This window comes from Leptonychotes weddellii, chromosome 11 (genome assembly GCF_054177405.1).
Source record: "Leptonychotes weddellii isolate Sample4059 chromosome 11, ASM5417740v2, whole genome shotgun sequence".
Taxonomy (NCBI): Eukaryota; Metazoa; Chordata; class Mammalia; order Carnivora; family Phocidae; genus Leptonychotes; species Leptonychotes weddellii.
This window is the reverse complement of record NC_138379.1, coordinates 45,895,778-45,917,913: the sequence shown is the minus strand read 5'-3', so window position 1 is coordinate 45,917,913 and position 22,136 is coordinate 45,895,778. Positions and strand designations below refer to the sequence as shown.

The window sequence follows — 22,136 nt, the reverse complement described above, 5'->3', positions numbered from 1 at the left end:
CACTCCCCCTGCTTGTGTTCCCTCTCGCTGTGTCTCTCTCTGTCAAATAAATAAATAAAATCTTTAAAAAAAAAAAAAAAACCACATTCCAGACAATTCAGGAAATAAATAAAAGGGAAAAACCTACACCTAGGACAGAGCAGTTCCCACTGAGTAGCCCTGAAGGGAATACTGAGAGCAATGCTGAAGGCCTAGGGAATAATCAGAGTTCATACTGCTGCAGGAGGAAGGACAGAGGGATCAATGAGTGACATATCCAGGGTAAAAGAATTCTGATACCATCCTTAAGAATTTGGACCAGTTCAGGAAGGTGATAAGGACTGGTAATCCAAGGGGAAAAAAGAATTAGAAATTCTAGGAGAAAGAAAAAGCTGTATAAAAAAGGTGTATGTGGCTGGGCAGCAATGTTTTCATAGTTGTAATAATATGCTGTGTTCACCTTTACAACTTTTAAATTATTCTTTAATCAGAGAAAAGATGACGGTAATAATTATAGGACAGAATACATTATCATCACTTTCAATATGAAAATATAAAGATGGCAAAAGAAGAAATGAAAAAAGAAGGGTAAGAAAGGGCACTAATACCCTTACTTGATCAAGAGGACTCAAGAAATACTCTCAGTTGACAGAACAAGAAAAAGTATGTAGGGACACAGCTTAAATTTGCAAAAAGCTTATCCAAATGTGGTACACGGATCATGATAGTATGGGAGATGAACTTCATGGTACATCTTTCTCTTGCTCTCTCTCATTCACTCAGTTACTCTTATTTATGCCAGGTGGTAACAGTTTTTTATCTCCAACAGAACAGATTTCTTTTAAAAAGGTATTTAAGCTAAAAAGTTAATTTTAATTTAAAAATAATGACAGACGTAGGAGGCAGAGAGGGCAAAAACTAGGAAAGGGTATTCAAATGAACGAAGTATCAAAAACACTCCAGTAGATAAAACTAAACTTAGGGTATTTAGTAACATAGCTATATTAGGAGAAGTGAATAAAGAACACAGAAGTAGGTGATAAGTGAGCTCTATTTCTCATCTACCATTAACAAGTTAAATTTATTTAAGACTTAATAAATAAAGCAAAACAAAGCAACATAAGCACATCATTTAGAGATAGGAACTTAACTACGTATCAGGAAACAAAGTGGCCATAACAAAGCAGTCTCTTTAGGGGACAAGGCATGGGAGTGGGGAAGTGGAAAAGGCCAGGATCCATCACAAGCCCTTCTGCACCACATGACTGTTTAATGATGTGCGTCTGTGTACTGCTTTGGTAGGGGTGGGATGGACTGGGAGGAAAATCAGGTCACCAAGTCAAGTATTAGCAAGAAATAAACTGAGTAAAGCCTTCTAAAGTGACTGACACTTACCTACTGGGGCCTGGGGGGCTCCAAAGCCCAAAGTGGCTGTCGTAGTATTAAATCCAGGGGCCCCAAAGGCTCCTGTACCAAGAGGCCCTCCGATCTTAGGTTGGTTGTTCCCAAACAAAGATGCCTGTCCAGCACCAAGAGCTATGGAGACAAGAGGAAAGAAAAAGCGCCACAGGAGATCCTTTGAATGTTATGCCAGAGGTCAGTTACTTAAAAATATAATACATTTGGAAACTTCATAATGACCACTCATTTCAACAAGAGTATGTAATACAGTAAATGCTAATTACTGCCAGGTACTGTGCTGAGTACATTATATACATCAGAGGCAAAATACGTAACCTCACTGTGCTTCAGTTTCCTCAACTATAACATGAGATAGTAATACACAGATATCTATCCTAAGGTTAAAATGAATAAACACACATTAAGTATTTACAAGAGGACTGGCAGATATTAATACTCATTAAATATTAGCTAGTATCTCACTTAATCTTCATAAGCCTGAAGTAGGAAATATCCACATTTAACAGATGAGAAAACTGAGGGTTTAGTAATCAGTTCAATGTCACAAATGTAGTAAATGGTGAAAATGAGGTTCAAACATTGGTGCATCTGACAATACAATCAGGGTTCTTAACTGCTACACTATAGAAATAGAGTTTGAAAGAATTAAAAAATAATCAAGTCTCCTTAAATCTCAGTATTTGCAAGTCAAAATATGAAGATGAACCAAACACAATGTCATCTTTTTGACTAACTTATAGGCTAAACTATAGAAAACCAAACCCAATACATCTTCTTTGAACAGCAAAAGTAATACTTTCAAATATACCATCTCATGCAAACTACACCAAGACAAACATTTTGTTTTATAAAAAGCTAAATGGGGGCACCTGGTTGGCTTAGTTAGAAGAGAGTGCAATTCTTGATCTTGTGGTCATGAGTTAGAGTCCCACTTAGAGTACAGAGATTACTTAAATAATAAAACTTAAAAAAAAAAAAGAAAAGAAAAGCTAAATGCCTTGTGATGTGCTTACCGAGCAGACTCAAGTTTCATCATGAATCAGACCGGATGGAATAAAAACTTATTTTCACCAAGGGGAAACCCACTGCAGAAACTTATGTTTTAAAGCCTAATGAATCTTGCTTATGGATCTTGTTGTGGCAGTGAAAATGGGACAAATTTATTTAGAATAAATTATTGGCATAAAAATTTTTTAAAAATTTCCATCACCTCCTCAAAAAGTTACTGGCAATTTAGAAGATCTAAAGTTCCTTTTAACGCCAACAGTGCATCTTGAGCGATAAAATCATTTCAAAGATATAATACTTAGAGGTCAAAAATATCGAGGGACACATGGGTGGCTCAGTCAGTTAAGCTTCCGAGACTTGATTTCACAGCTCAGGTCATGATCTCAGAGTTGTGAAATCGAGCCCCCCCCCTGGGCTCTGCACTCAGTGTGGAGCCTGCTTGAGATTCTCTCTCCCTCTCCCTCTGCTTGCACTCTCTTTCTAAAATAAGTAAAATCTTAAAAAAAAAAAAAAATCGAATACGAACTGCTTTACGATAAAAAAAAAAAGACAGGAAGTCTATACTCAGAGAATCCATACAATATAAATTAGTGAGGGTAACTACTGAATGGACAAAACATTCCTTAACTGTATAACCTCATTAATAACAAGAAGACAACAATGTAGCGAAGGGATTATTTCTCCCAAAGCCCAGCTTCAGAATAGGAAATAAGACTCCTTTTAAAGTTGCAAACCAGGGGCACCTGGGTGGCTCAGTCCTTAAGCGTCTGCCTTCGGTTCAGGTCATGATCCCAGGGTCCTGAGATCGAGCCCCGCATCAGGCTACCTGCTCAGCGGGAAGCCTGCTTCTCCCTCTCCCGCTATCCCTGCTTGTGTTCCCTCTCTTGCTGTGTCTCTCTCTGTCATACAAATAAATAAAATCTTTAATAAATAAATAAATAAATAAATAAAGTTGCAAACCATTAGAAATTGGTGAAAATTCCAAGAAAAACTGAAATTACTTCCTTGAAGGACATAGTTTACAGCACAAATTTCAGAATTCTTTATTTTTCCAGGTAACAAATACCTCTTTACCCCCTGAACAAAAACTTAGAAGAAACCCAAATATATAAAACAGACAGGGACGCCTGAGTAGCTCAGTCAGTTAAGCATCTGCCTTTGGCTCAGGTCATGATCCCAGGTGGGATCAAGTCCAGCATCAGGATCCTTGCTCAGTGGGGAGCCCGCTTCTCTCTCTGCCTGCTCCCCCTGTTGTGCACACTCTCTCTCTCTGACAAACAAATAAATGAAATCTTTTTAAAAAAATAAAATGGACAAAAATTTCTCATCTGGGTGGGTGTGTATTTCCCTCACCTTTGTAGCAGTCCTTGATGAAGAACCATGAAACAGTCTAAAAACCACTGTTACTTCAATAAGCCAAAAAAGAATAAAAAAGGCATTGGGAGGTTCAGGTGACCTGGAAAGAGACTGTCATAAAGTGACCTGTCTGCATACTGTTGCAATTTATTAACGGAAAAATACGCATTTTATCCAGAGCTATCTCCTATTATGTAAATGGATTTTTATGTTTAATGAAAGGACCTACTAATAGTCCACAAGTTAAGGGACACTCTGATGGAAGATAATGTCAATTTATAAAATGTGGTGTATTTATAATTAGTTGTAGGAATCATAAAGCAGATATATGGGGAGCACCATGGTAATAGTGGCCCTAGAAACTCCAAGGATACTCAAGAGAAAAGTGAAAATGGTTATATTCCTTTTGAGATCTTCCAATAAACATTAAAATTTAATTTTATTTATGGTATCTATTACTTTGGGTAAATTTTTCTGCGTATACCTTAGCAACAATGAACTTTACTAGATGTACCCTTAAACTTATTACTTCATGGAAAATTTTTAAGAACTAAAATTTCTTAATATTACCAAGTAACTACCGAGAAAATGCCATACTATTGATAGTGCCAATGACAGTTAATATCACTGTCAAATCAGAAACTTATACTCCCATGATTTAATGAATGTTCCTTAGTCCGAGCACATCAGGTGGGAAAATATCACACACCAAAGAATAACATAAAATGTTTTATAGGAAAATTTCTTATAGGAAATTTTACCTTTGCTGAGGTAGGAGTCTGAATCTCTATCACTCAAAATAAAAGGAGTATGAATCTCCATCACTCAAAAAAAAGGTACAAAGAATACCCACTTAGCTAGTGCCCCCAAAAAGACATCACCCAAAGCTACAGTGCTATTCTACTTGTGATACCATGAAATGCAGAGTTCATGAACGTGGGTATTTACATATAACATCTCAAGACACCCTGCTCTCAAAGCCTAAAGTCTACTTTAGCAGAAGTGACCATCAAAGAATTCCACCAGTGTATGCATGGTGGTTCACAGAACTTTCATTTCCCTACATGATCTATTGCTGCTAAGGTTGGAGGTGTAAAATTCTTTACTGATTGTATTTGGGTTTTAGTTTATACAAACAAAGCATGAATGAGGGATATATTACAGCAGTAAAAATGTTATCTGTTGTCTCTGAGGTAGAACTACTTAAGGAAAACTGAACATATTCAAATAAATAAAAAGGCTGAGAAATTACATTATCGTGAAGAGATGATGATAGCATTAGAAAAAGCTATACGACATTATATAACTTGGGACTATAGGAGAAGGCACTGCTAATAACCTGCAAGACCTAGAAGCCAAAAAGGAAAGAATGACAACTTTAACCACATAAAAATAAAACATGTGGAGCGCCTGGGTGGCTCAGTTGTTAAGCGTCTGCCTTCGGCTCAGGTCATGATCCCAGAGTCCTGGGATCAAGCCCCGCATCGGGCTCCCTGCTCCGCGGGAAGCCTGCTTCTCCCTCTCCCACTTCCCCTGCTTGTGTTCCCTCTCTCACTGTGTCTCTCTCTGTCAAATAAATAAATAAAATCTTTAAAAAAAGTAAAATAAAAATAAAATAAAACTTGAACATGACGATACCATAAAATTAAATGGTAAACTTAAACACTTGGTGGAAATATCTGTAACAGACATTAAGGTAGCATCTTACCTGAGCTTTAGGTTTATGGTTCACAAACTGTCTAGGGTCAAAACTACCCTTGAAAAAGCTTGTAATTTGCCCACGCCAAAGCTAATTTTACCTCCAGGATTAGAAAAGAACACTGATGTCAGATGACATATTCTGCTTAAGTTTAGGGTTCACACTACACGAAAAACTACAGCTTTTTAATTTTTATTTCTTGTAAAATATATATGATAGAATTTGGATAAGTTAAAAAGTTCAAATAAAACTCTACCATACAACCCAAAAGAGTTAATATCCACAATATATAAAGCTGTCTCAAAAATAGAAGAAACAATGATCAAATATTATGAATAAGGAATTAAGATTCAAATGGCCAGTAAACATACATAAGAGTATCCTTCGTCAGTAATGAGTGAAGTGCAAATCAGAATACACCAATTTCCACTATCATGCATTTAAAGATGAAAAAGCCCAACAATATGGAAAAGTATGGGGAAAATGAGCACTTTAATACAATGAGAGCAAAAATTCATATTGGCATTCTTTTTGGAAGGCAAATTAGCAAGACTGACCAAAATTCGAAACGTGTGTATCTTCTGACCCAATTCCAACTATCAATCCCACAGTAATACTAACACATACAAAATTATGTAACAAAGATCTTCACTATTGCATTGCTAATATCAAATAACTCAAATGTCTACTAAAAGGGGAAAACTGAATTATGTTATGTGTATGTATTTATGTATCATGTGTATATATGCACATATATACACAATGGAATACCGAACAGTTATTTTTAAAGAATAAGTCAGATCTATATATATACTGACCAAAGAAAAAACTATATGCCCAAAATGTCATGGGAAATGAAAAAATGAAATACAGAATACCATGTAAGGCAGTTGCTTTCAGTTTGAAACATTTTTGACTGTAGCACACAATATGAAATACACGGAGACCCATAACACACACACACACACACATAACTAAAACAAAAATTAAGTGATAGTTAACCTTACTTTGTAAATGAGTTTCCCATTCTATTATTTTTTTCCTTAAATGCTGTTTGCAGCCCACTATATAACTATTACATCCAACTAACGTACCTCAGCCTTTGGTTTTAAAAAAACCACTCATGTAGGATATGGTTTCTATTTAAGAAGATAATAGAAAATACATAAAACACACATGTACAACTGTATGTGTTTGTACACATTTGAAAAACGTATAAAATGAAAAAAATGTATAAAATGTAAAGGAGTCTGACAAGAACACGCCAAACTTTAAATAGCTGTTACTTCACAACTGATATACGTTGACTTATCATACTTCTGTATTGTTGAATTTTTTTTAAAACACTTATATCTTTTATTTAAAAAAGAAAATGGAAGGAAATAGTTCATAGAGTATAAAATGAGGTTCTATTAAAAAGGAAAGGACAGGGGCGCCTGGCTGGCTGAGTTGGTGGAGCATACAACTCTTGATCTCAGGGTTGTGGGTTCAAGCCCCACATTGGGTATAGAGATTGCTGAGTAGTAAAATCTTAAAAAAAAAAAAAAAAGAGAGAGATGAAAGATAAGTGATCAGAGCATAGTAGCAAAGACAACAGATAACTGGATAGTGGAAGCAGAGACCATGGAAATAAATGGTTTGCAACTAAATGACCACACACCCATGGTCAGATGACTTGGGAAATAGACAAAACTATATGCTTTAACAACCTTGTTGGAACTGTACATGCTGTTATTCATTTATGACCACTACCACTCTCATATTGCTTAAAACAGTTTGGTAGGCAGAAGGGTCAATATCTTCAAAGGCACTAAAAAATAAATTATCAATAGTAGGAACAGAGACAAAGGTATGACAGCTCTACATCAAGGTGGAAAGAATTGAGAAGTATGCACAGACCTTATTAAAACCTCAGAGTATTTGCTAATTACTTCAATTAATGCTCTTACTGCTCTTACTATAAGGGTAATAAAGCTTACTTGATTAACAGTTCAAAGTCTCAAATGCCTTCCTGTTACAAAGGCAGCACAAGGGAACTGAAAGTTAATAATGCCATCATATTGACAAGTCTCACATTAAATACTAAAAATCCCAGATAGACTAGGACTACCAGAAGAAAAACATTTTATAGAAAGGGAGCATATAACTTTTAAGATAAAACGTCCAAATGTTTTAAAACCTGGTAAAGCAAAACTGCTGGGAATGCTTTATAAGTCCATTTGTGAAAATGCAAATCTAGTCCTCTTATACCCAGGCATATGATCAAACAGAGGTCCTAAGTTCCAGCAATTAGAAAGCCAAGCTGTGTCACTTCCTAAATCTCATGGTACAGTTCCTTACCTGTTCCAAATCCTGCACCAAGCCCAGTTCCCAGAGTCCCAGGTCCTGGTTTACTTCCAAAAATACTACTCCCACTGGTGTTTGTGCCAAAACCTAGAAGGACAAAAGATGAGTGGACTGTACTGTTAACACAACTCTCAATTTCCTATACAAGGGAATTTTTAAAAAGGCAGTCTGACTCTAAGCTTTGCATCCTGTCAGTTATTAATATTTAGAAATTGTAAATGGTGGGGCGCCTGGGTGGCTCAGTTGGTTAAGCGACTGCCTTCGGCTCAGGTCATGATCCTGGAGTCCCGGGATGGAGTCCCGCATCGGGCTCCCTGCTCAGCAGGGAGTCTGCATCTCCCTCTGACCCTCCTCCCTCTCATGCTCTCTGTCTCTCATTCTCTCTGTCTCAAAATAAATAAATAAAAATCTTAAAAAAAAAAAATTGTAAATGGTAAGCTAACTTAACCTTTTTAAAGAATTTTAATTTTGATGCCTATAAACAGACCCCAAAATCTTCCTATTTAATTATGTTTCAGACTTGAAATATTCAATACCAGATAACATCCATTAAAGTGATTGTGCTTGAGCATATACAATCCCTTTGTAAGACTCAGAGCCTCAAACCTATTTTTCATGTCTAATTAATGGAAGAAAAATGCATTCCCTCAAACTTTCACTAAAAATAAGATAGTTGGGGTGCCTAACTGGCTCAGTCAGTAGAGCACGTGGCTCTTGATCTCAGCGTCGTAAATTTGAGCCCCACAATGGGTAGAGATTACTTAAATAAATAAACCTTAATATATATATATTAAAAATAAGACAATCTCAAAGACACTTTACTGAAGCTAAAGGTTCTTGCTAATAGAAATTTACCTATAAAAATCTCTAGAGTAGGGCGCCTGGGTGGCTCAGTCGTTAGGCGTCTGCCTTCAGCTCGGGTCATGCTCCCAGGGTCCTGGGATCAAGTCCCACATCGGGCTCCCTGCTCTCAGCAGAAAGCCTGCTTCTCCCTCTCCCACTCCCCCTGCTTGTGTTCCTCCTCTAGCTATCTCTCTCTGTGTCAAATGAATGGATAAAATCTTAAAAAAAAAAAAATCTCCACAGTAGCTTTGGTTTTGAACAGATGAACCTTGTATGGGCAGTAATGTGTGGCTGGCTGATCACACGTTGGAACTTTAATGGTGTCATACTCAATCAACTCATAGGAGCACTCAAGGACTTAACTAGCTGATATTAAGAGAGAAAATAATCTATAAATAACTTTTCTTGGGTTGAACTGTTTCATTATCAGAGATGATGGAGAGTTAAAGAAATCATCCTCCTTCACTATGACCTCCCATCTAGAGAAAATCCTATGATTCCCCTTGAAAATCCACAGGTTTCACCAAAAGACACCTCTACTGCATTATTGCTATTATTTCCCTTTTGTTCAGATATGTCCACAAAGTTTCTGCACTCCTTTTGTAGCTAAATATCAACAAAACATCCAATCAGCATATCATTAATCTTTTTTTTTTTTTAAATACAGATTTTAATCATTAAAGAATCTCTACACCCAACACTGGGCTCGAACTCAAGACCCCGAGATCAAGAGTTGCATGCTCCAGGGGCACCTGGGTGGCTCAGTCAGTTGAGCATCTGACTCTTCGTTTCGGCTCAGGTCATCTCATGGGTTGTGGGATCAAGCCCTGCATTGGGCTCCGCACTTGGAGGGGAGTTTGCTTGAGGATTCTCTCCCTCTGCTCCTCCCCCAACTCACTGGAGTGCACATGCGCGCACGCGCTCTCTAAAATAAATAAATAAATCTTTATAAAAGAAAAAGAGTTGCATGCTCTACTGACTGAGCCAGCCAGGCGTCCCATCATTAATCTCTTGATAGGAGGGGGGGAAAAAAAATCAATCACTGGCCAGCAAACCTTGTTCATGGAACACTCAGAAGTCTTTTTAAAAGGTATCATGGAGGGGATCAAGTATGAAAGATAACAGAGTAAAGAGAGTATCCTGAAATATAGGACATTATCACCAACTAAGAATGTTATAGTTAGTCATGCTAATATCTGGATTATCTCAATGAAAGCAAAGAATTTAAACAGTTTGAAAATATATTTCTAATCTCACTTAAAAATGCATGGAATCTGACATAATCTGACACATTTTAAATCATACATTCACTAAAAATTTTCTTCAATTGTGCTAATTAATAGCTATGCCACAAAATGGGAGTACTGCTACTCAAGCACAATTTTTTTTAAAGAAGGGAAAAAACCCAGAAAAAATGTACTTGGAGATACTCTTTTTCTTTTTGAGTTAAAATTTAACCAGAAAGGATCTTCCAGCCCAGTAAACAGCAGAAAATATTTGTGAGCTACCTCAAACCCACATGAGGGAAATAAGTCCCAACTTACACTGTTTATACCACACATTTCCTCCGATTCTAACTGACAAAAGTTGATCAACTCTGTTATTTCAAAACAATTTTTAAATGAAAATTAAGGACGATTAATTAATGGTCAATTAATTTACAACAAAGGAGTTAAGCATATACAATAGGGAAGGACAGTCTCTCCAATTAATGGTGCTGGGAAAACTGGACAGCAAAAGAATGAAACTGGACCACCATCTTACACCATAAACAAAAATTAAAGACTTGAACTCTAAGACGTGAAAGTATAAAACCCCTAGAAGAAAACATGGGCATTAAGCTCCTTAATATCTGTCTTGGCTGAAACCAGAGAGGGAGGCAAACCATAAGAGACTCTTAATCTCAGGAAACAAACTGAGGGTTGCTGGAGTGGAGAGGGGTGGGAGGGATGGGGTGGCTGGGTGATGGACACTGGGGAGGGTATGTACTATGGTGAGCGCTGTGAATTGTGTAAGACTGATGAATCATAGACCTGTACCCCTGAAACAAATAATACATTGTATGTTAATTAAAAAAAAAATCTGTCTTGGCAATGATTTTTTGGATGTGACACCAAAAGCAAAGGCAACAAAAGCAGAAAGAAACAACTGGGACTACATCAAACTAAAAAGTTTCTGTACAGCAAAGGAAACCATCAACAAAATGAAAAGGTAACCTACTGAATAAGGGAAAATATTTGCAAATCATAGATCTGATAAGAGGTTAATATCCAAAATACATAAAGAACTCAATCCAGTAGCAAAAACACAATCTAATTAAAAATGGGCAGAGGATCTGAATTATTCTCTTTACAAAGAAGACATACAGATGGCCAAAAGACATATGCAAAGATGCTCCACATCATTAATCATCAGGGAAATGCAAATCAAAACCACAACGAGGTATCACCTCACACCTATTAGAATGGCTATTATCAAAAAGACAAAAAATAACAAGTGTTGGTAAAAATGTGGAGAAAAGGGAACCCTTGGTGCACCATTGGTGAGCATGTAAACTGGTGTAGACACTGTGGGAAACAGTATGGAGGGTCCTCAAAAAAATTAAAAATATAGATTCCATATGATCTAACAATCCCACTTCTGGGTATTTATCCAAAGAAAACTAAAAAACTAACCCAGGAAGACATGCACCCCCATATTCACTGCAGCATTATTTACAATAGCCAAAATACAGGAAATAACCTAAATAGCCATTGATGGATAAATGGATAAAGATGTGATATATACATATAATGGATTATTATTCAGCTGTAAAGGACAATGAAATCTTGCCATTTGTGACAACATGGATGGAATCTGAAAGCATTATGCTAAGTGAAATAAGCCATACAGAGAAAGACAAATACTGCAGGATCTCACTTGTATGTGTAATCTTATAAAACACACACAAAAAAACAGCTTATAGATACAGACAATAGATTGGTGGCTGCCAGAAGAAGGTGATGGGGGGATGGGTGAAATGGGTGAAAGGGGATCTAAAGGTACAAACTTCCAGTTATAAAATAAGTAAATCATGGGGATGTAATGTACAGCATGGTGACGATAGTTAATACCGTCTTGCATATTTGAAAGTTGCTAAAATAGCAATCCTAAAAGTTCTCATCATACACACACAAAAAACATATAACTACGTTTGGTAACATGTTAACTAGTCTTACTGTTAACATGTTAACATGTTAGTAACATGTTAACTAGTCTTATATGATTCGGCAGAAATACCAAATCATGTCCTACGCCCGAAACTACTGTTATATTTCAATTATATCGCAATTTAGAAAAATGAGCTTTTAAAATAAAAAAGATGTTTAAGTATACAAATAGCTCCTTAACTGTCCACTTAACCATATAGTATGGAAGAATCACTGATTTATTGCCCAGCACCATCTTATCAATACCCAAAGAATCTTTTTATTTTTATTTTTTTTTAAAGATTTTATTTATTTGTCAGAGAGAGAGTGAGCACAAGCAGGGGGAGCGGCAGGCAGAAGGAGAGGGAGAAGCAGGCTCCCCACTGAGCAGGTAGCCTGATGTGGGCTGGGATCATGACCTGAGCGGAAGGCAGACGCTTAACCATCTGAGCCACCCAGGCGTCCCAGAAGCAATCTTTTTAAACTGTTGCTCACAAGTGTTGACATACTGTCTGTAATTCCTCTCCTGAAACAATTCTACTCCTCCATTCATTCGGAAATTCAGACACTATCTTATACTCATTTAATCTTAAACCCGTCCCTCCCAGGAATAATCATTTACTAAGAAAATAAGCTGATGACTCTAAAGAATGACTTAAGGATCTCACAACACCAACTGTAGCAGCAGGTACCCCAACCTTTAACTCTGTGAATTAATCAGCAGCCAAATGAAACAAAATCCCATAATGGATGTGTGACTAACAATAATATAATGATGCTCTAAATCTTTGTATAATCTTATCCCATTTCCAGATTTGTTATATGGCTTATTTCCAAATCAGAAGACTCTGTCCACAAACTCAAAGTTGACAGCTTCCCAAGAAAACAAGAATATCAAAGAAAGCCTTACTTAGATAGGATCCCTCAAGGGTAGTAATGGGATGTTAAATTCACCCAAGAGTAGAACAAAACTTGCTACCATGCAACCCCCATCTGACTTAGAAGGAATCCTTACTCTTAGGGCCCCATTTATTCACTCATTAATTCATTTAACCAAGTTTTAGTGAGTACCTATTCTATGCCAGGCATTAGGTCAAAACTGGGGATTAAAAAAGGAAAAAAAATTAGGACAATTAAGATTCATCACATAAGCTAGTGAGGCATATTGGATAAAAATGAAATCTTTCACTTTCAAAACATCAAACATGAATATAAATGTATTTATACAACAACAACAACAAAATCTCCAAACAAATCAGAAATTTGCAATGATGAAGAACATCAAGTATATTTCAGAAGTCTAGCCCATTTTATCACTTTAGCCTATATAAGCACCCACCTAAAAACAATGTTTGGTTTTTTTCTGAGCATGAAGCATGCACCAAAAAACACGCATTTTCAAAGGAAGGGAAAATTGGTTCTTGAGGGGCTAAATGAATCATAGCTATACAATGGCTTATGGCCCTCCAAAGGGCCACAGTACATAAACAGATATAACAGAACACATGTGGTATTAAAATCTCACAGGGTAAGAAGATGATTACAAAGCTTTTGGGGGAAGGAGTGACAGTGATGAAAAAAGATTGAAAAACTCTAATTTAACCTTTAAGTATCTTTCCCATCTTAATTTTATAAAATAAACAAGTACTCAAAATAGATACCCATGCTAACCAAGCCCAATGCCTCAAAACCATTCTTTCATAATCAAAAAGAATTAATCGTTGAAATGATAATCACTACTAGGAGTGAGTGAGCAACACAACAAAAAAGGTTAAAAAAATCAAATTAAAGGGGCACCTGGGTGGTGCAGTTAGGTAAGCGTGAACTCTTGGTTTCACTTCAGGTCATGATCTCTGGGTCGCTCAGCACAGAGTCTGCTTGGGGACTCTCTCCCCCTCTCCCTCAACCCCCTTCTCCCCGCGCTCGTGCTCTCTCTCTAAAATAAATACATAAATCTTTTAAAAAATCAAATCGGGGACGCCTGGGTGGCTCAGTCGATTAAGCGTCTGCCTTCGACTCAGGTCATGATCCTAGGGTCCTGGGATAGAGCTGCACATCAGGCTCCATGCTCAGTGGGGAGCTTCCTTCTCCCTCTCTCTTTCTCTCAAATAAATAAATAAATAAAATCTTCATTAAAAAAATAAATAAGGGCGCCTGGGTGGCTTGGTTGGTTAAGTGTCTACCTTCAGCTCAGGTCATGATCCCAGGGTCCTGGGATGGAGTCCCACATCAGGCTCCCTGCTCAGCAGGGAATCTGCTTCTCCCTCTGCCCTTTCCCCTGCTCGTGATCTCTATCAAATAAATAAAATCTTTAAAAATAATTAATAAAATTAAGTGCAAAAATTTAGGAATTGGTACCTATTTCTTTCACATATGCATTTCTGTAAAAACATATCACCTTCTAACAGATTCTTAATGTAGTCTCTTTCTCTAGTACACTATAAGACCATTCAAAAACACTGAAAAACTGTAAAACTCTGTAACTGAGCCAGCCAGGCACTCCAATAACCATCTTTTCATTCATTTCACACTAAATACCTCCTGTACCTAATAATATATCTGGCACATAAAATGAACTTTCGTTATCTAACACAAATTATTAAAGACATTTAGAATAATATAATGTTTCTATTAAACAAGTTTAATTTTTCCAACATATCTCTGAATAGTGGTTTAGGGTTATTTTTTAATTATTATTCAATCTAATCTGTATTTTCCAAATTTTTAAAAATGAACATGCAATCAAAAATATACTTTTGCAGCTTGAGGGAAAACTCCAATTTTCAGTAAGAATCACGCAATCTCAAAAAAAAATTATGAAATCTCAAAAAACAACTAAGAATCAAAACAAAAATGACAACAAAAAACATTTAAAAAAATCATCAAATCTCATTTGTACACTACTTCCCTGTTTGAAACCTGGCCTAAAACAATGTGTTCTTTCAACCGAATGGGTTTCATTTCTGGTTTCTCAACTACCGGTGAGGTAATCTAAAGAAAATCTATTTCCTTATTTTGGAAAAAATCTATCTCCATTAGAGAAGCAATTTTCTACAAGGTACCACTGCATGTGCTGAATGGCCCATTTTATCCAAAGCAGGCAATTAAGAGACTAATAATGAGGTAAGGCAATTTACAACTTTTCTAAGTATGTCAACTCAAGTCCATGATTTTAAATCTTTCCCTCTGGTACCTCACATCAAGCCACAGCTTACCTGAGAATTTTTAAATATTCCCAATCATATGAATCAGGAGAATGATGTGTGGTATAGTCAGTGTAACTTTAAGAGAGCCAAACCTGCTTTTTATATGTACCAAAATTGGAAGTGTTTGTATTGGTTCCTAAAGTCAGGGTTGGTTTGTTACCAAAGAGCCCGCCACTGGTTGTACCAAATGAAGGAGCACTGGTTGTGCTGGTTCCAAATGTAGTAAGCTTGTTATTGCCAAACAGGGTCTAAAAAGAATAAAACACAGGAAAATTTTAAGTAGTATAAAGATACACTCCAAACAACAAATAGAGGTTACCTCAGGTAAACTGGATTGAGGATGAGGTAAGCAAGAGGAGATGTCATAACTTTTATGAAAAAATAGGCATAATGTGAATAAAGACTATCAGAAAAGTATACTAATCTGAGCAAGATTAACTTTATAGAGCATGCTCTTAGCCTAAGAAGTTAATGGCAACCCTTCAGCAAACACAGTATTACAGTGGGGCAAAGAAAACAATAAAGTAATCAAATATTTCTTTACCTGGTAACAGAAAAGCATCATGTATTTAATTTGCCAGTATAAACAGTTATAATAAAAAATTTAAACATGTTAGAACATGGATGAGCCTTCAAAACATTATGCTAAGTAAAAGAAATCAGTCACAAAAGACTACACATTATGTGATTCCATTTATATGAAATGTCCAGAATAGATAAATCTGTAGACAGTAAGCCTGAGGTAACTAGGGAGAAATGAAAGTGACTACTAATGAGTATGAGGTTTCTTTTTATTAAGGTGATGAGTATGTTCTAAAATTGACTATGGTGATAGTTCCACAGTCTGTTGGTAAACTAAAAACCACTGAATTTTAAGCCTTGAAAGGGTGAATTGTATGGCATACGGATTATATCTCAATAAAGTGGTTATTAAAAAGAACTTTTTGAAGCATTATATAATTTTCTCAATTTCTCATCTCAATTAGCTGCCCAAAGAAAAATTAGGAAATAACAGATTTTAATTTCCATGAAATTCACATTTTGGAATTTTTCTTTTCTTTTCTTTTAATTAGCCACAACAGCATGTTCAAAGCTTTTTTTAATGGGTACATAATACAGATTGGCTGTTTCATACTAATTCTCACATAGTTAAGTGGCCATACAGAATTTACTATTATTTTTAGGTCAAGTGCACTCCTAAATAGTTTACTTAAATGACTTAACAAGGAACACAATTCAGTTAAGCCTCCATTGCCTGAAAACCATGAGACCGCCAACAATTTTAGCAACTTAGAATGTTTACTTCTCAAGTATCATACCGACTTATCACCCCAAAAAGAGGTTAGATATAGGAATTAAAAGTCACCCGATTTTAAGAATGAAAGCACTTCAATTTAGACTCAATTTAACCAACTGGAGTGATATTTTACAGTTTACAGAAGTAAACTGTACATAAGCACTGAGGCAAAGAAGTTTAAAAAAGAACTTACTACTTGAAAATTAACCTACTGAAGTTACCTGGTTATTCTTTTTTGCACCAAATAGCTTTAGTTATATCAGTATCAAGTCATATAATGTATCCAGTAAAAACACTTGAAAGATAATTAAATCTTTCTTAGAAATTCCTTTAACCGGGGCGCCTGGGTGGCTCAGTCGTTAAGCGTCTGCCTTCAGCTCAGGTCATGATCCCAGGGTCCTGGGATCAAGCCCCGCATCGGGCTCCCTGCTCCGCGGGAAGCCTGCTTCTCCCTCTCCCACTCCCCCTGCTTGTGTTCCCTCTCTCGCTGTGTCTCTCTCTGTCAAATAAATAAAAAAAAAAAAAAGAAAAGAAATTCCTTTAACCAATGTATACACATCTTCAAATTAGAGTCAACTGTAAAAACCTACCGAACCAACAGCACCAAATCCAGTGTTGGGCTGCCCAAAGAGACCTGTTCCTGTTCCAAATGCTGTCCCAGTGCTGGTGTTTGTAGCTGTCCCAAAAAGACCTCCAGGCTGTGAGGCTTGGGTCACTCCAAATAAACCCTGCAAAAAGTAATCGACATTAAAAGATATCCTACAACAATCTGTTTTCTTTAAGAGTCTTAGATTAATAATTGTTGCCATTTTAAAAAAGTTTATTTGATATATATTATGCTAAATACATAGAGCATTTCTTTTCTTCACAACAACCCTGATGAGGAGGGCCATTTAAAAAAACAAAACAGGGGCGCCTGGGTGGCTCAGTCGTTAAGCGTCTGCCTTCGGCTCAGGTCATGATCCCAGGGTCCTGGGATGGAGCCCCGCGTCGGGCTCCCTGCTCCGCGGGGAGCCTGCTTCTCCCTCTGCCACTCCCCCTGCTTGTGTTCCCTCTCTCGCTGTGTCTCTCTCTGTCAAATAAATAAAATCTTTAAAAACAAAACAAAACAAAACAAAAATCCCACCTCGGGGCAGTTAAAAACTTGCCCAAGATGTCAGCTCCTGAGTGACAGGACCAGAAATTCATACCTACATCTAAGCCCGATGAGTTCCAAGGTCCTGGGCAGCTAATAAGACTTTATACTAACTCTTATGCTCTAAGAAACAGCAGGGTTGCAACACTGAAAACAAAACAATATGACAGAATGCTTCATTTTCAGATAGTTATGCTGAAAGAACTAATCAATACTGAGCTGTGGAATGGATTTTGAATCAAGTAACTGAAAACAATCAGAAGAAATAATCAATCTGGACAGAGGCAGGAGTGTAAAGTTAAAGTCTTTTTTTTTTTAAAGATTTTATTTATTTGTCAGAGAGAGAGAGAGCACACAAGCAGGGGGAGCGGCAGGCAGAGGGAGAAGCAGGCTCCCCGCTGAGCAAGGAGCCTGATGAGGGACTTGATCCCAGGGCCCTGGGATCACGACCTGAGCTGAAGGTAGATGTTTAACCCAGCAACCCAGCAACGCAGGCATCCCAAAGTCGTCTTAATTTGAGATAAGAAACGACACTCATGGGGCGCCTGGGTGGCTCAGTCGTTAAGCGGCTGCCTTCGGCTCAGGTCATGATTCCAGGTCCTGGGATCGAGCCCCACATCGGGCTCCCTGCTCGGCGGGAGGCCTGCTTCTCCCTCTCCCACTCCCACTGCTTGTATTCCCTCTCTCGCTGTGTCTCTGTCAAATAAAAATATAATCTTTAAAAAAAAAAAAAAAACTACACTCATTTCAAATAAGCAAAGTTCATATCCAATGTTTAAGAAGGTATTTTATTTTTGCATTAGTTAACAACAACAAAAAAATACTGCACTAATGGACTATTATTACTGAACTGAGAATTCAACAGTGCTGGGTTTTTTGTTTGTTTTTAAAGATTTATTTATTTGAGACCGAGAGAGAGAGAGAGGACGTGCGAGCCCATGTGGGGGGTAGGGAGGTGGGGAGAAGAGGGAGAGGGAAGAGAGTCTCAAGCAGACTCGCCACTGAGCATGAAGTCTGATGTGGGGCTCGATCTGACATACCTGAGCTCATGACCTGAGCTCAAACCAAGAGTCAGACGCTTGACTGAGCCCACCCAAGTGCCCCAAACACAGTGTTTTTAAACAGCTTTACTAAGACATAATTCACATACCATAAAATTTACCCATTTAAAGTTCACTATTTAGGTTTTTTTCCCTATGTTCAGACTTATGCAATTACCCCTACTCTCTAAATTTAGAACAGTTTCATCACTCCAAAAAGAAACTCCAGGCCCGTTAAGAATCACTCCCTATTCCTAGGCAATCAATCACGAATCTACTTTTTGTTTCCATGGATTTGTCCTATAAATCCTATAAAATGTGGTCCTTTGTGGATGGCTTAACTTGTTTAAACTTGGCATGTTTAAAAGGTCCCAACCACGTTGTAACATTTATCATTCCATTTATGGCCGAGTAATATTCCACTGTATGAATACACATTTTTTTAAATTCATTCATTAATGGACATTTGAGATGTTTCTACATTCTGGCTATGTTATAATCATTTGTGTACAAATTTTTGTGTTTTCGTTTCTGTTGGTGAAATACCAAGGTGTGCAATTACTGGGTTAAATGGTAACTCTGTGTGTAACATTTTGAGGAACCACCAAACTGTTTTCCAAAGTGGTTGTATTACCTTACATTCCTACCAGTAATGTATAAGGTTTCCAATTTCTTCAAATTTTTGAAAATACTACTATCTAGTTTTTTATGCCACAATACCCATTAAAAATTACAATGAAAGGGTGCCTGGGTGGCTCAGGCAGTGAGTGTCTGCCTTCAGCTCAGGTCATGATCCCAGTGTCCTGGGATCGGGCCCCGCATCAGGCTCCCTGCTTGGCCGGGGGCCTGCTTCTCCCTCTCCCACTCCCCTGCTTGTGTTCCCTCTCTCGCTGTGTCTCTGTCAAATAAATAAATAAAATCTTTAAAAATAAAATAAAATAAAATTGAAACATGCGAGTCTTCTAGCTTTCTTCTTTCTCAAGATTATTTTGGCTATTCTGGGTTCCTTTCTATTTTTTGTTTAGTGTTTTTATCATGAAAGGGTGTCAAACGCTTTCTCTGTACCTACTGAAGTCATGTGGTTTCTGTTTTTTATTGTTTTTCTTTTATCCTTTTTTTTTTTTAAGTGGGCTCCACGCTCCCCGCCGCCCCATGTGGGCTTGAACTCATGACCCTGAGATCAAGACCTAAGCTGAGATCAAGAATCAGAAGCTTAACCAACTGAGCCACCCAGGCATCCCTTTTTTATTTCTCTGGTTTATTAATTTTTCTATGTTGAACCAACATTCTGGGATGAATCCCACATGGTATGGTTATAATCCTTTTAATGTTACTAAATTTTGTTTGCCAGTATTTCTAAGATTTTGGGGTCTGGCTGTAATTGTTTTTTAATCAGATAAAGTATCTTTAACTTAAAGGCCAGTTAAATTCCAAGAATTCTAATCAATAAATCATACCTCTTATTAATCTTAATTTTATTCTTCCCTAGAAGAGTCCTTAGAAATAAACTGGTAGTGACTCTAAGTACTTCCTCTTTTGCTTTTTGCACAGAAGTACCAATTATCCAATATAGCTCTGAGTTTTAATGCTCCCTTATTTATTTTAATGAATTACACACCTTTGCCTGACCCCACTTAAGGGAACAAGATGAAAGAATACTCTGAAATACAGCCAGTAATTTATAAGTATTTTCTCCTATTACTCTACAGAATGGATACAGCCAATGTCCTAAGGTGTAGCCTTCAGGATGGCCAATTCTAGCACACTAAGCAGCTCAGAAAGAAGAGGTAACTTGCTCAACAGCCTCTCAATGAGTAAAGAGTAGAGCTTGTACTAGAATCTAGGTTTTAATTTTTTACATTTTGCTCTTTCCTTTACTACATACCATCAACCCTTAAGAACTACTAGAGGTAGAACTTGCTAGTTTGACATGATTAGAAGCCTCATTACTTAGCTCTATGAATGTAAGATGTGGCGTTAACGAAGGGCCTGGTTGCTTACCATGGTGCTGGTGCTTGGCTGTCCTAGTGTGCTGGTATTACCGAAAGAAAAGCCAGTGTTCTGGGTGGTTGTGGCCTGGCCGAATGGTTTGCTGAAGAGGCTGGTAGTCTGCTGATTCTGTTGTCCAAAGAGACCACCCGGATTTGTTCCAAATCCAGTGGTACCTTTCAGAAAGAAACAAATAAAGTAAAAATAAATGGAGGAAAAAACCCTCAAACCTTACGTTACTCAGTTACTGCAACAGCCTTAATATTCTTGAATACATATCTAAATTACCCTACATTAATTCACTACTCAAACTAGATAAACATTTCACTTCCCATCCTTTTTCACCTAACTTGGATTTCGTTCAGACTTTAATTCCTACAGTAATATTCTGACCCCAAGAACCCTGGCTGGGCTAAGTAATTTTCCTCTTGTGAGTCCAAAACTTTCCATTTTACAAGATACCACACTACACTCAAAATCTGTATGTGTATTTTAACCCTGTTAGACTAAGTTTTTCTTGAGAACAGAGGCTTTCTCTTTATAATTCCAGCATAGAATACATTGTACTTGATAATGAATATATGGCTAAGCTACATCACAGAACACCAGGATTGAAATGAATGTTAAATGCCACTTAAACATATATTTATCTGTGTATTTGTGGGTGTATATAAATCTCTCTAAAAGATCATGAAAAGGTCTAACTTTAGCTTGTTTCTATGGGGGAAAAATGGTAGCTAGGGGAGGGAAAGAAGATAACTTTGGTTACAGACTTTTTTGTGTCTCATGAACTTTTTATCATATATATGTATTACCTGTACAAAAGTAGTGTTTGTATTAAAGGAATTTAGTCCTCATCCTAGACTTCCCTCTTTCACATTCCACATCAAAGCAATCTATTAGCAAATCCCATCAGTTCTATGTTCACACTGGGTCCAGAATCTGACATTTTTACCACCTCCATCTCCTTAGCCAACCAACCATCATCTCTCATGTGAATGAAGCAATAGCTTTCCTAACGGATCTGTTTTCACCCTCGCCCCTTACAACCTACTTTTTCTTTTTCTTGAGTTTCTGAAGTTGATACAACACAGTGATTCCCCAAGTCTCTAGGTTATGCTATGCTCATAAATGTAGCTACCACAATTTACTCTATTTAACAGAGCAGGCTTCAGATGATCCTTCACTCATAATCACATGACTTCTCTTTCTACAACTTCTAATGGCTTCCCAACTCAAATAAAAATTCAGATCTTGACATTGGCCCACAAAGTCCTATAAAATATAGTCCCTATATCCCTCAATACTTCCCCTTAGTCCTTATCTCTTTGGGAAAAAACTCAGGGTTTTAGACTTATAGCTTCCTCTGGCTGGAATGTTCTTCCCCAGCAATTTGTACAGCTTTATCCTTTGCCTTCTTCAGAGGGGTCACTGTTCAAATGCTACCTTATCAAAGTGAGGCCCTTTTTAACCTTCTTCATTTAAAACTCTGTTTCTCTCCATCCCCACATATATATCACTCTATTCCTCCAACATCACTGAATTATTTTTCTCCATAGCATTTATCACAAAATGACAATTATGTTTCAGTTGTCTGTCCCTCCTCAATATGGCTCAATATGGTGTCA

At 37.2% G+C, this 22,136-nt stretch overlaps 1 protein-coding gene across 10 annotated transcripts in view; it reads right to left on the bottom strand.

Annotated features, from left to right (window-relative positions):
- Positions 1-22,136, bottom strand: part of NUP98 (nucleoporin 98 and 96 precursor) — a 116,846-nt gene that overhangs the window by 68,329 nt on the left and 26,381 nt on the right. For 3 of the 10 annotated variants that reach the window (XM_081798719.1, XM_081798728.1, XM_081798720.1), the window contains 5 exons: positions 20,521-20,684; positions 16,935-17,072; positions 15,157-15,295; positions 7,805-7,897; positions 1,375-1,515 (listed from right to left, as the gene is read on the bottom strand). In XM_081798719.1, the coding sequence (XP_081654845.1) occupies positions 1,375-1,515; positions 7,805-7,897; positions 15,157-15,295; positions 16,935-17,072; positions 20,521-20,684 (675 nt within the window). The remainder of the gene's footprint in view (positions 1-1,374; positions 1,516-7,804; positions 7,898-15,156; positions 15,296-16,934; positions 17,073-20,520; positions 20,685-22,136) is intronic. The other 7 variants (XM_081798721.1, XM_081798722.1, XM_081798724.1 and 4 more) reach the window with 7 other exon arrangements.